The sequence below is a fragment of the Colias croceus genome, chromosome 10 (assembly GCF_905220415.1).
Source record: "Colias croceus chromosome 10, ilColCroc2.1".
Classification (NCBI taxonomy): Eukaryota; Metazoa; Arthropoda; class Insecta; order Lepidoptera; family Pieridae; genus Colias; species Colias croceus.
Genome location: NC_059546.1, coordinates 3,183,740 through 3,200,647, shown reverse-complemented (window position 1 = coordinate 3,200,647; position 16,908 = coordinate 3,183,740). Strand labels below are relative to the sequence as shown.

Genomic DNA, 16,908 nt, shown 5'->3' with positions numbered 1-16,908 from the left:
TGGATTTATACTCGCAAATACATAAAATCTTATTTTGAAATATTCAATGAAACATTTTGTATGATTTTATATATTTCCAAATCGAATTTTCATAAATATACATTATACATATTGTACTTTTAAAATGTTGATGACTACTACTTATAACAAAGATATTTCAATTTATGAGTGTGAATATGCTCTGTTGTACATGTTTGCTTGTTACAAACAATTACTGTATAGTGTATAGTGCTGATCAAAATAAATATTTTTCTACAAAAGAGTATATCTCAACATTCAAGTTATTGTGTCATAAAAATAAACTTAGTTATTACATTAAAATTAAAGGTTTTATTACGTGATCATCAAGCAAAAAAGATTCTAATCGCAGTTTTACCTGCTTCTATCTCTTCATCACAATGGCTTACATGATATCTAATAGACAAACAGTGCACTTTCGAGATTCGCATCTTACTCTCACGAACATACTGGAATGTTCTACAGGTACATGCGGGTTTCGAAGAAAAATGCTTCTCTATTAATATACCTACAACCCTCAAATTTTAATAGCATAATCTCGAAAAAGCATAAAAGTATCCTATATACATCTAACAAGAAAACCTAAAACGCATCTTTTATTTCGGAATAATATAGCAAACTATTACATGCTATATAGTTTAATAGGTACCTTCCACAAGTCTACCAAAATCAGATTGATTACTCACTATTTCTTGTAAATAAATCAATGCCGCTACTATGGCTTGTATCTGGCTGCGTGGCTACATATTGCTGACATCTCAGTTTGGTTTTATTATCTATTAATAGTAGTATAATGATAGGTCGTTAATATTAAATAAGTAATTAATTTCAATGAGCAATAAATTTACTTCTGTACCGGTACCAAACTCATTATTTTCAGCTCTAATAGCTATAAAACGTATTGTGTATAATTTGTCATCGAAATACCAGCTATTTTATTATAAACGCGAAAGTCTGACTAGGTATTTATGCCTAAACTAATATTTAAAAAACGTTGAATATAAAAAAATAAAATTGTAGAAAAAGGGTCAACCAGAGACTATTCTTTTCTAGAATCAATCCTTTTTGTAGTTAAAACACGAGTACAATAGCGAACCAATACTATTATACAATATAAATATAGGTAGGTACTTACTTATAAATTTCCGTTTTATCAGCTTCATTGGATTAGCCATATTTTGAAAACGATTCTGCTGCGCTTCTTTCCGATCCCACGACCTAGAAGTTATTACTTGGCGTGTTGAAAATCAGATTTACGATCTATAAAACAATGTGAGAAATTATGTAATTGAATGTAAAGGTTACTACATTATAAATTTAATTAAAAATAATTATTTTGCGTTTTTTCTATGGCTCTATGTTTAGGTTTAAGTACCTAATAAAATATGTATCTAGGTTTATGCTAGGATTTTGGCTACCCACGCCATCGGAAAAAAGCAAATATGCCAAGTATGCTTATTTCCGTAACGATTATATCGAGGAAGAATAATTTCCAGCGCGATGAAAGAAAACACAGCATTAATTCATATAGCGGAAAGAATTTTGTCGTATAAAAGAAACAACAAAACTCATTACAAACATGAATTCCATCAAGTACTTAATAGTCCATGGACGAGTCGACTCGTGAGAAAATGGCCCGTGACCGTCCATGCGAACATCATTTAATTACCGCGTTAATGACTCTTTTTATCTGAATGAAAACGCTATTTGCCCGGCAATTTATAAATTATTGATATTCGATAGGTCATGACTCGTAATAAAAGCTTTATGTCCCAGAAAATCAGTGGAGAGTCGTCGTCTAACGATATTTTTTGGTAATGTTCTATTTTTATACCTACAGAGAGCTAACTACCATTGAAACTCAACAATAAAACACGTGATTACAAAACTAGTGGTAAAGATAAAATTATTAACCAAATCCACAACAAGGTTGTTGTTTAAAGCAAATGAAATTAAATTCTGTTTTATTTACCTCTTATAGTCTTAAAAAAGAGCCTTACCTAACCTAACTACTGAGTTTCTTGCCGATTCGTACACAGAACTATATAAGTGGATTCGTATATCGAAGCGAAGATAGAGTAAAAAATAAGAAAATCTTGTACTAGCTAAATATTTAATACTTGCAATGTTGTATTTAAAATTGGTTCGATTTCGCTTCGTGTACTTTAAAAATATCAAATATTTAACTTATAGTTAAAGTTAAAGTTCAGAAATCGTAACTGCTCCAAAATATTTACTTTGCAATTTCTCAGAATCGCATATATTCGCCGTTGCTCGAAATTCCTTCAAAGGTACATAAAGAATACTTTCTGCTGAAGTATTGAAAGTATGGAATGAACTTCCAACAACAATAAAGCTCTCCCGTAAAAGCTAAAACTCGTACCGATGGCCTCTCTTTGTGTTACTCTACTACATTTTGCTACGAATGTACTCTACTCAAAAGACTACGTCCAAATACAAATAGCATTAATCACACAAAATGTTTAAAACCAAATAACATCAGACCACCTCCTTGATAAACTGCGTACGGGGATCATAACTGCTTGCCCAAGGAACGGGACTATTATAAACTATTTATTTATTAGGTACAACAATAACAATTTTATTGTTTCCTGGAATACAATTACCAAAATCAAACGTCCAAACGAATCTATAATCAATTTGTAACACTATAATTGGATCGAATATAAAACAAATTTCATAGGTAGGTAGCAGGTACGTACGTATTGAAGTGAAACTTCCTTATCGGGGTTGGAAAAAAAATTAGTGTAACATTTTTTCGTTACGCGTGACATTTTTCCGTTACGCGCCATCTTTTTCTTCTTCCACGTGTAATTCGACGTATTTCTGTAAAGTATGCATAATTTATTTTTTGAAAAATAAGGTCATAAAGAAGTTTCATTTCTTACGTGTGTACACTGTACACTAGTAGCTACAAGCACACATTTTTTTATTTTTTTCATTGAACCCGACCGCAACACAAGAATAATGATGTCTTACATTGAACTTATTTGTAAATAATAAACGTATCTAACAATTAATATTGCAGTCGGGGGTATGTTCGGGACACAATATAATGTATTTATAATAGTCGAAGTTTGAAGACAGTTCTGAATTCTGAGAGCAGGTACTTTAACATATATCTATGTATTATTTTACGAGTAATAACTAAATGCGTAGGTAATTGTACATATTATAATTTTAATGTTGCACATGTGATATTTGCATGTCTATTTAATACTTACATACATCTGTTAAATCGTGTGCTGGCCTCCGATGCCACAATTGACATTTTTGCTAGTAGTATAAATACTGTCCTAGACCTCTGTATCAGGTACTTGGATGCACATTGAATGTAACTCCATTTTTTTTGTATTTTTGTTAACATATTGTTACTAAATTCTATGTACATGCTTTGGTATTATTACTGTAAGTACAAAGAATGATTCTGTGTCAATAAATAAAATAAAAATAAAATAGGTAATGCTTAGAAAACTATTACGCTTTAAATAATGATAAATGTAAAAAGTGATCGGTTACCTTTCAATGTGTAATAAAACAGCGACGTGCGCACCGTAAATATTGATTTCCATGTAATTAAAATGCTAAAGTATTTTAATCGCATAGAAACTATAAGTGAATTCTCGTTTTAAAAACTGGCTTTATGTGTACTTCTTTAAAAGAAATCGTTAAGCAAATTGAAGGTACGTGTTTGGTTGGAAAGCGGTACTAGGTCCGATTTCCTACGGTTTAGTTTTTCTAGAAAGTGAAAATCGTTAAAAATGGAAATATGAATATAGGTACCTAAGTCCTAAACTGAAAATTGTTTTAATTTTTTTGAGGAATTTAATTAAAAAGAAATGCAGTTCTTTTTTTAAATTTTATTTTTTTCTAGATTTTCTGAATAAAATGAAAAAAATTGTCGTAATCCATCGTAATCGTAACTTTAATCTGAAAGGTGGATCAATGAAATAGGCTTATAAATTTGTTGAACCATAACAAAAATTAAGTACCTAATATACGAGTATCTACCAAGGTATCTACCAATAATCGTTTTCGTTTAATATATTACACGAAAAATAATTTAAATAATAAAGTATATTCATTATTCATTTCAGCTGTTGTGTAGTTCAGATATTTGTGTTTTTTCTGCTTTTGAATAAATTTTAAAATTATGCATGAAACACAAATAATTATTATTATTGAGAATTGTTTTGGCTGTATCGCGCTTCAATCAGATTCTTCTTTGACGATGTCATGATGACATTTGACAGTTTCTTATCATGACATTTGTAATTTGACGCAAAGTTTTCATTTGTGGTTTGTTGTTGTACTTTTTGTACCTAACTATTATAATTAATATTTTTTTCATAGTACAACAAACACAATCTCTATTTTTCAATAATCCATTAGTTTACTAGTTTTATTCTATCAGGATTTCTCCCAATTTATCAAATTAATTAGGAAAAATGTCAGCTTTATTAACAGCGGACTGGTTCCAGTTGGATTCTTACTACAGGTAATAGCATAAAACAAATAACGCAATGCAAAATAAATTAAATTTATAACTTACCTACATTTTTAACTTAAAAAATTTCAGGAAATTTGACCTGTACAATATGATATGGACCATGGATGAAGGTTTAGGTAATATGATCGTCTGTGGTGCAGCTTATGGTGGTCCGATAGCTGTTGTTAGAGATAAGAAACAATTTGTCCGAATAATGACCACATCCAAACCAGTTATAACAATTTACAATGGTGTTGGCAATATTATATCAAAAATATTGGTATGTATTTTTTATTATATTTTTACATTAAGCTATGAAGTTAATGTAGTTTCATGAGAAAGACAATTGACTCGTTTTATGAATTGATCATTGACAGAAAAAAACATATTTGAGCAAATAAAGATATTTATTTATTTATTCACAAGCCATATCTCACATCACACATGGATTGTTATGTTTCTTAACTCTAAGAAATTGTTTATTACAAGAAAAAACGAATATTTTGGTCATCCAGCACTATTATCCAAGACACCTCGCTTCTTATATTATTATAAAAATATAATTTGTTTTTAACTTGAAAGAGATACACACACACACACAAAACAATTAATTTTCTTAAATGACAACTTTTGACAGTGGAACAGTGGTGTGCTAGTTCACATGGGTTGGTCTGATGGGGAACAGCTACTGTGTATACAGGAGAGTGGTGATGTACTTGTGTATGACATGTTTGGAGCTTACCAGAAGACGTTTAGCATGGGACAAGAAGTGAGAGATACAAAGGTATGATTATTTTGTATACAAGCTTAAGCACTTATCTCTACAATAATAGTGTGTCCAAATATAGTTGCTATATTGCATGATAGTATGTTTGCCCATATAAAGCCTTGTTTCCACTTGAGCATGCTCAGGCGAATGAGCGGCTCATTTGGCCGAGCCGCTCAAGTGGAGACGTCTGAGCACGCACGGCCCGAGCATGCTCAGGCGTCTCCACTTGGGCAGCTCGGCCAAATGAGCCGCTCATTCGCCTGAGCATGCTCAAGTGGAAACAAGGCTTAAGGTGTGTGGTTTGGATTACTGTGTTGTCAATTATAAAATGTATATGATAAACTTGCCATGCGGTTACAACCCTGAAAGAATTCATGGGTAAAAGCCAGCAAAACTATTCCTATAGCAGATAGCTTATAATATGATATCCTGATATATAGGCTACATCATTATCATATACTAGCTGTGCCGCGCGGTTTCACCCGCGTGGCTCCGCTCCTGTTGGTCTTAGCGTGATAATATATAAACTATATTACTCGTGGATAATGTAGCTTTCGAATGGTGAAAGAATTTTTAAAATCGGTCCAGTAGTTTATGAGCTCATTACAATCAAATAAACAAACAAAGTTTTCCTCTTTATAATATTAGTGTAAATGTGGACAATACATTCAGTGGTTTACATGTGAAAGAGTTATAAATTTATTATGTGGATAGTAGATGGTGCATTTTACTAGTAGTTTCTACAGTGATTTAAAACTTGTTTCTTTTACTTGCAGGTGTGTAAAGCACAATTATTCTCAAACCCTCACGGCATTGGCTTAGCCGTAATTACCACAACCAACCGAATGTACTTAGTCAGCAATGTTTCTGATCCTAAACTAAGATCATTGCCTGATCTACCAAGTAAGTATGAATTTTCATATTAACCCATTGAGCCTCGAGCGGCCCGATTGGTCCACGACACAATAGATTTTCTATTGTGTCTGTGATTCCGGGGGCTGAGTTATTACAATGTAAAATTTCATTTTCAAAATTTCACGATATAGTTTAATTCTCTATCTAATTAGGGGTTCTTTTTCTCTGTTTATTACAATTTAAGTGTAATCAATTGTTCATTGTTTGAACTGCAAGTTGCAACAAAAGGCAAGGATTTTACAAGAGATTAATCAAAATCTTTTCAATTTATTTACAACTAGCTTCCGCCCGCGACTCCGTCCGCGCGGAAAAATTAAGATTTTTTTTTTCTACGTATTTTTCCGGGATAAAAAGTATCCTATTTTATGCCCAGGATAATAAGGTATAATTATACCAAGTTTCATCGAAATCAAACGGTTCGTTTTCACGTGATGCCTTCACATACAGACAGAAAGACAGACAAAATTTTTTTTAATCACATATTATTTGGGTTTGGTATCGATCCAGTAACATCCCCTGCTATTTATTTTTTCAATATTTTCAATGTACAGAATTGACCCTTCTACAGATTTATTATATACTAGCTTCCGCCCGCGACTGCGTCCGCGCGGATGTCGGTCTTCGCGTGGATGGTTTATTTCTCCATTTTGAGTAACTCTGACAATGACATCTTATAAATATCTATTGGACCCAAATACGGCTAGGCCTATAATAATACGCAACGTGTGTTCGCGTTTCTACAGAACAACTTCTATGGATAAAACTGAAAAATTAAGATTATTTTTTTTCTACGTATTTTTCCAGAATAAAAAGTATCCTATTTTACGCCCAGGATAATAAGGTATAATTATACCAAGTTTCATCGAAATCGAACGGTTAGTTTTCACGTGATGCCTTCACATACAGACAGAAAGACAGACAAAAAATTTTTTAATCACATATTATTTGGGTTTGGTATCGATCCAAGTAACATACTATTTCCCCTGCTATTTATTTTTTCAATATTTTCAATGTACAGAATTGACCCTTTTACAGATTTATTATATGTATAGATATAGATATATGAATGAATGAATGAATACTCTTACAACAATTTCATACAGTCTAAACAATTAATTTATAAGCATATCATATCACATTTTACCAAATACATATGAACATTTTCAGGAGCAAACTTGCCAATAAGTTCATGGTGCGTGCTGAGTACTGGCCAACGGTCTTCAACACAGATAAGTTTCCTTGTGTGCCGAGATAAAGAAGTGTTTAAATGTCAGCTTGGGGAAACTAGACCTATACCTATGGTAAGCTTTTGAATTTAAAATAAGCTATATTTATTTTTAAGCAAATTAAAAAGTAAATATTTTCTATTTGAAAAAAAAATGGAAATCCTACTAAAAGTAAGTATAGGAAACTTGACTTATAACAAACAAACTTCATGATAGTTCAGGTTTTTATTTGGCTTTAAGTTCATAAAATATAACATTCATTTTTTTCAGCGTCCAGAATTTAAAAATGCATACACTCAAGTACTATCAATAGTGCCATCACAAAATGGCCGCCATGTCGCTCTGTTCACGGATTCCGGTTTCCTGTGGATAGGTTCTTCTGATTTTAAGAACAAATACTGTGAAATTGATACAGGATACATAAAACAACCAAAGGAACTTGTGTGGTGAGTAAAAACTAGGAGAGATAGTTGCTTGAAAATTGAAATTGTACTTGTATAGAAAAGAATACAATATTAAATTTGTATTTTTGATTATTTTAACTTAACTCCACTACACAACATCAGCTTTAAGCATGCACTTTTTTAGAAAAAAGAAACTATAATAGACTAGCTTTCCGCCGGCGGCTCCGCCCGCGGTTCCAAAGAAAAACTCGCATAGTTCCCGTGGGATTTCCGGAATAAAACCTATCCTATATTACTCGTGGATAATGTAGCTTTCGAATGGTGAAAGAATTTTTTTTTTAAATCGGTCCAGTAGTTTATGAGCCTATTCATTACAATCAAACAAACAAAGTCTTCCTCTTTATAATATTAGTGTGGATTATAGTTTTTTTTTATGCTACCATTGACCATTTCTACTTATACTTCTGTTTTTCTACGTCAAAAAATGTAATCATTTTAAAATATGCCTCAGCATAATAAAACGCCACTTCATACTATACAAATTTTTAGGTGTGGTTCCCAAGCTATAATCGGTCATTGGGATGACATGATGTGTATCTATGGGTTTAATGGTCAATCCATAACCTACCCTTACGATGGGCCGTTCCACATCATACCAGAAATGGACTGTGTTAGAGTGATCTCTGAATTGACGCATGAGTTGATACAGAAAGTGCCTGTTGTGGTTGAGAAGATATTCAGGATAAATAGTACTGCCCCTGGGTCTTATTTGGTGGAGGCTTCTAAGCAGTTTCAGGTAAATTCAATTTCAATCAAATTCATAGTAACATGTTTCGTTTCAAAATACAGAGTTGCTTGTTCCAATAATTTTAGCAGTTTAGGTGTTCAAATTTCTATTCTATTCAATTGATAACCAGTTTTTAAAGATCTCAGTGGCGTTTATTATTAGTGAAACTTCTTTAATCGTGTTGAGAGTAAAATTTCAAGGTCGCGTCAGGGAGTAAGGCGACAATTCTAGTATTTTTTACTCTTGCCACGTTGACGTTTAGTTTCACTTCTGACACGTGTACTCGGCACACACGCTCTGTTTTAGTTATTTCCTTAATTTTATCTATAATATAATAAACAATATATATCCTGTACCGTATTATCTGTATTTTTAAGTACTTATATATTGTGAAGACATAAAACTGACTTCTTAATATAATATTATCCAGAAACGCAGCCACCGAGCGGACGAGTACATCCGCCTAGTAAAACCAGATCTGTCCACCGCAGTACAAGACTGTATAGATGCAGCGGCTTTTGAATTCAACACTGATGTTCAGAAGATGTTGATCCGAGCTGCTCAGTTCGGTAAAGGGTTCCTATTGGAGCCAGCGTTGATGGAACATTATGTGACCACGTGTAGATGGCTGAGGGTGCTCAATGCGGTGCGGGATGTGAGAGTGGCGATACCTTTGACGTTCTTGCAGTATCCTTTTTTGAAAAAAAAAAACGACGTGTGTCACTCGGGGACTGCCGCGGTAAAGCTATTGCATGCTATGCCTTCAAGCCACACCTCCGCCCGTCGGAGTGGGGAGCGTGAGGTTTTTTCGTTACGGAATTTCTCGATTCGATCCCCGCGCTCAAGGCCCGCGATAGAAGCTATGCAATAGCTTAAAACTATTATGTATTTTAATGTGGAGTTAGTAGGTCTTCTTATGATAATGGTATCTAAATATTCTTGTTATATTTATTGTCTGTATTGAGTTCCTGTTTATATTACCAGGATTATTACGAGTTTTCGTACATCTAAAACAAACGAGTTGTTAATAATTCAATTTCACATGAAGAAATGGCGATTTTCCTTAGTTTCCAATTTATACTATTTGTAAATAGATTTTTTTAATGTTCTTCAAAAATGCATCATTCAAAAAAAACACTATTTAATGCGTTAGCTCAAACAACTGGGGAATAATTTCATGTCCTTACGGTTGCTTTAAAATAAAATTAAATTCATTCCTTTAATTTTAAAAATTAAATTAAACTTAACTCAAATCCCAGAGTTCAAAACTTAGGTGAAAGAATCCTTCTAGACAGACTGATTTGGCGCAGACTGCATTGCCTCGCGGGACACATCGCCTCTTATTTACAATTGAAAGACGGACAAACGAGAGTGCTCTCTCATTGGGCCTGTTACAAGGTATATTTATATAAATTTATAAATTTGAATGCCATAAAACCAAAAAATATAAATTCAACAAAGGTTTATTTATTTTTACAAACATTCCAGTCATCTGGAAAATTTACCTGGTATTTTTAGGTATTCTTTTCAAATTTATGACGCCATATTGTTAAAATGGCGCCTACAAGCATTTTTTTGACGATATCTGTTTTCAGAAAAAATTGAAAAGTAAATTTTCCAAAAAATTATATTCTCACATTCTTTCGTAAAATCTATCGACGTACGAGCACGAAAAAGTGTTACCTTGTATGGTTTTTATAGACATAATAACTTGATCGAAATAAAGATAATAAATAATTTATCAGGTAACACAACCTCACCTGGACAATGAAAGTGCGGCGCGGGAAATAGGTGAGAAGCTTCGAAACATTCCTGGTATATCATATTCCACTATTGCTATGAAAGCTGCAGAAAAAGGCAGGAAAGCGCTTGCTATCAAGGTAAAAATATATTTTTTATTTTTCGATACAGTATAAAAATCAAACATTAAAAATTATGTCTTCTTCAATCTACTTTATACGAAAACACAAGTGAGTGTTCGTGCTCTTGACCGGTGTGCTCTGAAAATTAAGTATCAATTTTGGACTAAAAAGTTTATTTTACGTTTTTACACAATAACGAACCCAATTCTTCAATTAATTCCATATTCACCTAATTTTTAACCGACTTCAAAAAAAGGAGGAGGTTATCAATTCGGCCGGTATGTTTTTTTTTATGTATGTACGCCGATTACTCCGAGGTTTCTGAACCGATTTACGTGATTCTTTTTGTGTTCGATGCGGAATGGTGTCGAATTGTTCCCATAAAAATTTTATTCGGATAGGAGTTTTTATTTTATGAGCATTTTTGTCTGTATTTGTAAATGTTGCAAGTGCAAGTTTGAAGTCGGTTGTTTTTAACGCAGTTATCACGTCTTGTACTTATTTCAGATATTGGAATATGAAACGCATAGCAAATTGCAAGTGCCTCTACTCCTATCATTGGAAGAAGGAGTCATAGCCCTGTTAAAAGCTACAGCAAGCGGGGACACAGATCTTGTGTATATTGTCCTACTACATCTCAAGGAGAAGATGGGAAAACATGAATTTGAGGTAATTTAGATTTGATGTTAGATTTTATGTATAAATTATTATAGTAGAGTCAATTTAATAGGCAACATTTGACAGTTCCACAAAATTCAACAACGTAACCTAGTAACGACGACTCAGAATAACATGATAATTCGTTTTGTTAGAACTGCACATTTGCTTAACTTTATTCAATTACGACTACATATTTATAATAATAATGACCGATACAAGTAATTTTAAGAATTCATTTTACTGATAAACCATTCTGAACATAATAAACAATTTCTGAATTGAAGAACTGACGTCACTACAATTTTGTGTCAATAAACCTTTTTTCTTTTTAAATACCAGAGGTCAGAGACGTTACTCTAAAAATCGAAATCTGACATCTAGAATCGAATGCATTGATAACTTGTGAATAAAAATCTTCATAAATTAATAAATTCGATTGACAAATTGTTTCAAATCCGTATCGATTAATAAAATTCACTTTAATCGATGTTTTTAAGCAGGTTACCTTACAGGTTACCTCTTTTCGAAGATAAAATTGATAGACGTCAAATGTTGCCTATAAAATTGGCTCGACAATAGATTTCGTTATAAAGGTTTTTTTTTATTAATTATAGTCTAAAATTATTTCCATTGCGTTTAGTCTATTCTTACACTTCTTTTTACATTTTTATCAACTTAGTAGTTAAAGAAAGAATGTCAATGAGTTTTAAAACTTGATTTAGTACTTTGCCCCTGCAACTTTATTGTACTGCCATGGCCAATCATTTATTAGTCTTATCAAATCATCATTATTGTCATCTATCAATTTTCATATTGTAATATTTTAATGTACAACTAGCACACCGCCCGCGGCTTCGCCCGCTTTCTCTAAAACGATTTGAGATATAAATTATAAACTATACTATCTGCTCAAGTAGGATCGAACTGCACATGGTATGCGAATTTTATTATAATCGGTTAAGTGTTTTAGGATTCCATTGAGGACAAACATTGTGACACGAGATTTATATATATTAAGATAATTTGTATGTTAACAGTTTTATTCCATGTAAAATTCTTATACTAGTCTTTGTTCACATACGTATATTATTTCACTACCTATTGGTGTACCTTTTAATTGGCGTAGCTTTGTATTTATTAACCGACTTCAAAAAAAGGAGGAGGTTATCAATTCGGCCGGTATGTTTTTTTATTTATGTACACCGATTACTCCGAGGTTTCTGAACCGATTTACGTGATTCTTTTTTTGTTCGATGCGGGATGGTGTCGAATTGGTCCCATAAAAATTTTATTCGGATAGGCCCAGTAGTTTTTATTTTATGAGCATTTTTGTCTGTATTTGTAAATGTTGCAAGTGCAAACGCAAACGCAGTTATACATATAGACTTGTTCATCTCAAAAATTGTATCACTAGCTGTAAGGTACCTTACATAAATAAATAAATAAATGTAATAAAATTTCAGAAATACCCTCTTTATTTCAGCTAACAATCCGAAGTCTACCACTCGCGCATGCGCTATACATAAAATACTGCGCGAGTCACAACCGCGAAGCATTGCGACAAGTGTACGTACAAGAGGACGATTTCCCGGGACAAGCGCACACGCATATCCGGGACGCTATAGAACAAACCAACCCGGGAAGTATCGAGGCTTCGCTTATTTCGGCTAGGGAGTGCTATAAGAAGGGGAAAAACGATTTGGGTAAGTAAAAGTGATATTAAAGGAATTGTGAAGCGTTGCAAATGACTATGCACTAGAGGACGACTTTCCGGGGTAAGCGCCCACGCATATACGCAACGATAAATTCAACCAAATATGCTAAGTTTACGATATCTTATAATGACCAACACTCGTATTTTATTTTCTAGAATTTATGATTGGTATATCACTACATAGTATAAAACAACATCACTTTTTCTGTCCCTATTTCCCTATGTCCCTTTCTATGCTTAATTTATTAGGTTTTAGACAAAGCGGGCGAAGCCGCGGGCAGTAAGCTAGTGTTGTATATGATAAGAATTATAAAATTGTTTAATGCATTTGGCAATACTCAATAACACATACAATAGGCATGACGAAAGATTTTGAAATCCTCTTCCATAATGTGTGTATACGTTTACTATACAAGAAAAACCCTATATTTCGGTAATATACTTAAATTTAACGAAGATAAAAGCCATTTTTCAAAAAATATTTATCAACTGTGCCAAAACAGCTCGGAGGTGTCATGGCGTAAGCGTGACGTCACTCTTTAGTAAATACGTAATTATTTGTATGCATTGCGAAGAAATTTAAAGAAATATTTATTTAATATGTGTTATAGAAACGAATTTCAAAGTTTATAAATGGTGTACAGTATTGCAGTGTGAATCCACATTAAAATAATGCTCAAAAATGTGTTAGTAATTATTTTAAGCGAGAAAATAATAAGAAATGATTGTATAAAGTTGGCGCGGAGAACCCCGAAACCACGTATTCGTGAATTCGCAATTATATTTCTGTTCTGAGTCGATAAAGCATACGTGAAACAATAGAAAATAAATAAAAATGCGTATTCTCAACATATTCATAACAACAAAATACATCTGACGTGAGTTGTTTACTTAAGCGTGACTTCACGCGTGTTTTAGTCAAAATGGCCAACTGCAGAATTTCAATGTTTTATTTTATTGATAATCTCATTAATCTTAGTGTTTTTAAGATTTTTAAGTCACTATATTGAATTTATTTATTATACATTTTCCCTTAAAAACACTAATACGATCATTTATGGATACTGTCGTCATGCCTATTATATGAAGAAATTTTCACTGATTGCTTCAGCTCAGAAATGTTGTGTAAACATTTTAACAAAAATAAAAGATAGTGTATAGTTATCCAAATTTTATGAGCAAGCTAACTTCATCCCTATTTCCAAGCTATTAAGGACCAGAATCGCATTTCTTATATCTATTTAAGGTGCATCAATCTGCGAGGACGCACGTAAACTTTGCAAGCAACAATCTAGTTTACAAGAAACGTATGGGGAAAGTTTTGTTGGTTTGTCCTTACATGACACGGTGAAGAAACTGTTGAACCAGGGAGAAATTAAGCTGGCTGATAAATTGCGCTCTGAATATAGAATGCCGGATAGGAGGTTAGTAACATATTTCTCCACTAATAACTATTAATAAATACAGAGGAAAGATTTTGTTTACAACTTTCGTACTTGATAAATAAAATAATAAAAATAAATAATTAAGCAACATTTTTTTCTTAGTAACTTATTTAATTTTGTACAATAAAATGTTACATAAAAATGAGCGAAATTTTAGTCATCTATATTGTTGAAGATATACAATTTCTATAACTTTTTTCATAAGCAATTTGAACCTTAATTACTCGTAGTTTCTGCTGTTTTCTGTTTACCTGGCCATTTTCTGGATAAAATTCTCTTTGTCCTTCATTAATTCCCTTTTAAGTTACCAATAAATTTCCCAGTAATTATTGATTTAACAACACGTCTTGTATCCGCTAATCACAGAAAACATGACATTTAATTTTTACCATAAACCTTTAGATATTGGTGGCTCAGAATCTTAACTCTGGCTGAAAAAGATGATTGGACAGAACTAGAGAGATTCTCTAAATCGAAAAAGTCTCCAATCGGCTACGAGCCATTTGTGGACGCGTGTCTCATGCACAGGAAAAATGATGAAGCCCTCAAATACCTTCCGAAGTGTAGGGACGATATTAAAGTCAAATACTACGTAAAAGCTGAGTAAGTATAATATTAAATTGACATTCTGTATCACTACATAGTATAAAACAAAGTCGCTTTCTCTGTCCCTATGTCCCTTTGTATGCTTAATTCTTTAAAACTACGTAACTGATTTTGATGCGGTTTTTAAAGTGAAACTTTTATTACTCAAATTATCGTCTCAAACTTTTTGGTCTGTGTAGCGCATGTCGCGAGACGCACGATACGTACGATAATTATCGTACAAATACGATAATTTTTAGTTAAATGTCTATAGTGTGAAAAAAAGTTTCACTTTTACCGTGGTTTCATAAAACTACACAACATTTTTTTTTTAATAGAGAGTGATTCAAGAGGAAGGTTTTAGTATATAATTTATTAGGTTTTAGACAAAGCGGGCGAAGCCGCGGGTGGTAAGCTAGTAATTTATATATCAAAAAACAGCTTTGCTATCTACTCGTGTATTTGTGTACTTTTGCTTTTAACCAACTTCAAAAAGGAGGTTCACAATTCGACAGTTTTTTTCTTTATTTGTTACCTCTGAACCAACTCTGAACTTTTGACTGGGTGAACCGATTTTAATCTTTTATTTATTTGAAAGAGTCTGTTATATGGTCCCCTTTTAGTTTAGTTTTGATAATTTTAAGTTGGTTTTTCATGTTCATTAAATGCAAATAGGTAGTTATTTTTATATCAAACACTATACAGTACTATATATTTCCACTTTACAGGTTTTACGAAGAAGCAGCGCAAGTCGCTTTTGAACAAAAGGACGAAAGTGCACTTTTCTTCGTACAGAATAAATGCCCAATTCGAGAATCCACGAAACACGCTAGAATCTCTGCGTTATTAGAACAACTTTCAACTAGGAAATAACTAATATATAAATTATGTATAAGTATATAATGGACTGATTATGTAAATACTATAAAAAAATATCATTATTTATTTACCTCATTTAAAAATACGTAGGTAGTAACACCATTAAATGAAACACAGTAGAATAATCTTGTTTTTCATAGGAAACTATAGCTAAAATGTGCAAGAAATAATGTTATTACTTGATATGCATGTATTAAATTTATTATTATTTAATATGCGTTATTCATGTCAAAATATCCCACAAATAGGCTTAAACATTGTAATTATATAACTATAAGTTTGATAATGTATTGTGATACTATTAAGTTTATTATACGGCAACAATCGCCGAAATGCATTCTAGTAATATTATTTCATTGAAATTAAATAATAATTATATCCATGAATGCATTTTATTTTACCTCACTGTTTTTTTTTTTTTTTTTTGATGAATTCAAGTGTTCTGGAAATCGAATATTCACAAGAAAAGTTGCCATTTTAAGGCAAAAGTAATAAGCAAAATAATTTTCGTGATGCTTATTAGATATTGAATCATATTTAAATCTATGTTCACTGGTAATCACTCAAATAATTAATCTATTATCTAAGGGTGCAATTAATAAATAAAACGAAAAATCACGCGATTGCGGTATGACTTTATTGATCAAAAACATGTAGATACAACATGGATGTTAACATCAATCGTAATAAATAATTTAAAATTTTATTATCTGTGGAGATGACAGTAGGTTCTTAAGTACGAGTGAGAATATTCTATATTATTTTATTACAATGTGGATTTTAATGATTTATCTTTATCATACACATATCAATAAAGATGGCTGACATATCATTTGGAATAATTGTAATGAAATACAAAAGTTAGAATATATTATTATTAAGAACCTTTTACTCTGCGGCATGAATCCCCATAGATCTTGAGCTATGTCTTGGACATACATATAAAATCGGTACAAAAATTATTTCAACAACACCATATGATAATAGCAATTACATCTCTGTAGAAGCTACGTCTAGCTACAATTTACAATGTTGCACGATTATAAATCCTATTGCTAAGAAATAGAGTTTATAATCAAATCGTACATCGAAATGTTATTGAACTAGTACATATACATTAAACATACATTATAC

The 16,908-nt window shown here is 32.2% G+C and overlaps 1 protein-coding gene across 1 annotated transcript; it reads left to right on the top strand.

The window, feature by feature from the left end:
• The first annotated feature begins 4,319 nt into the window (after positions 1-4,319).
• On the top strand, positions 4,320-16,156 carry LOC123695077 (vacuolar protein sorting-associated protein 16 homolog). Its single transcript, XM_045640780.1, has 15 exons — positions 4,320-4,537; positions 4,619-4,808; positions 5,166-5,312; positions 6,074-6,200; positions 7,380-7,513; positions 7,709-7,884; positions 8,392-8,638; positions 9,060-9,316; positions 9,889-10,027; positions 10,375-10,509; positions 10,999-11,160; positions 12,635-12,854; positions 14,112-14,289; positions 14,713-14,913; positions 15,624-16,156. The coding sequence occupies exons 1-15, from the start codon at positions 4,488-4,490 to the stop codon at positions 15,766-15,768; spliced, it is 2,508 nt and encodes an 835-aa protein (XP_045496736.1). The 5' UTR covers positions 4,320-4,487; the 3' UTR covers positions 15,769-16,156.
• The last annotated feature ends 752 nt before the right edge of the window (positions 16,157-16,908 follow it).

Bases quoted from the DNA above. Each gene is read 5' to 3' on its own strand.
- LOC123695077 (XM_045640780.1), top strand. From the start codon at position 4,488: ATGTCAGCTTTATTAACAGCGGACTGGTTCCAGTTGGATTCTTACTAC. The intron at 11,161-12,634 runs GTAATTTAGATT...TCTTTATTTCAG, and splicing joins TGGGAAAACATGAATTTGAG to CTAACAATCCGAAGTCTACC. The intron at 14,914-15,623 runs GTAAGTATAATA...TCCACTTTACAG, and splicing joins AAATACTACGTAAAAGCTGA to GTTTTACGAAGAAGCAGCGC.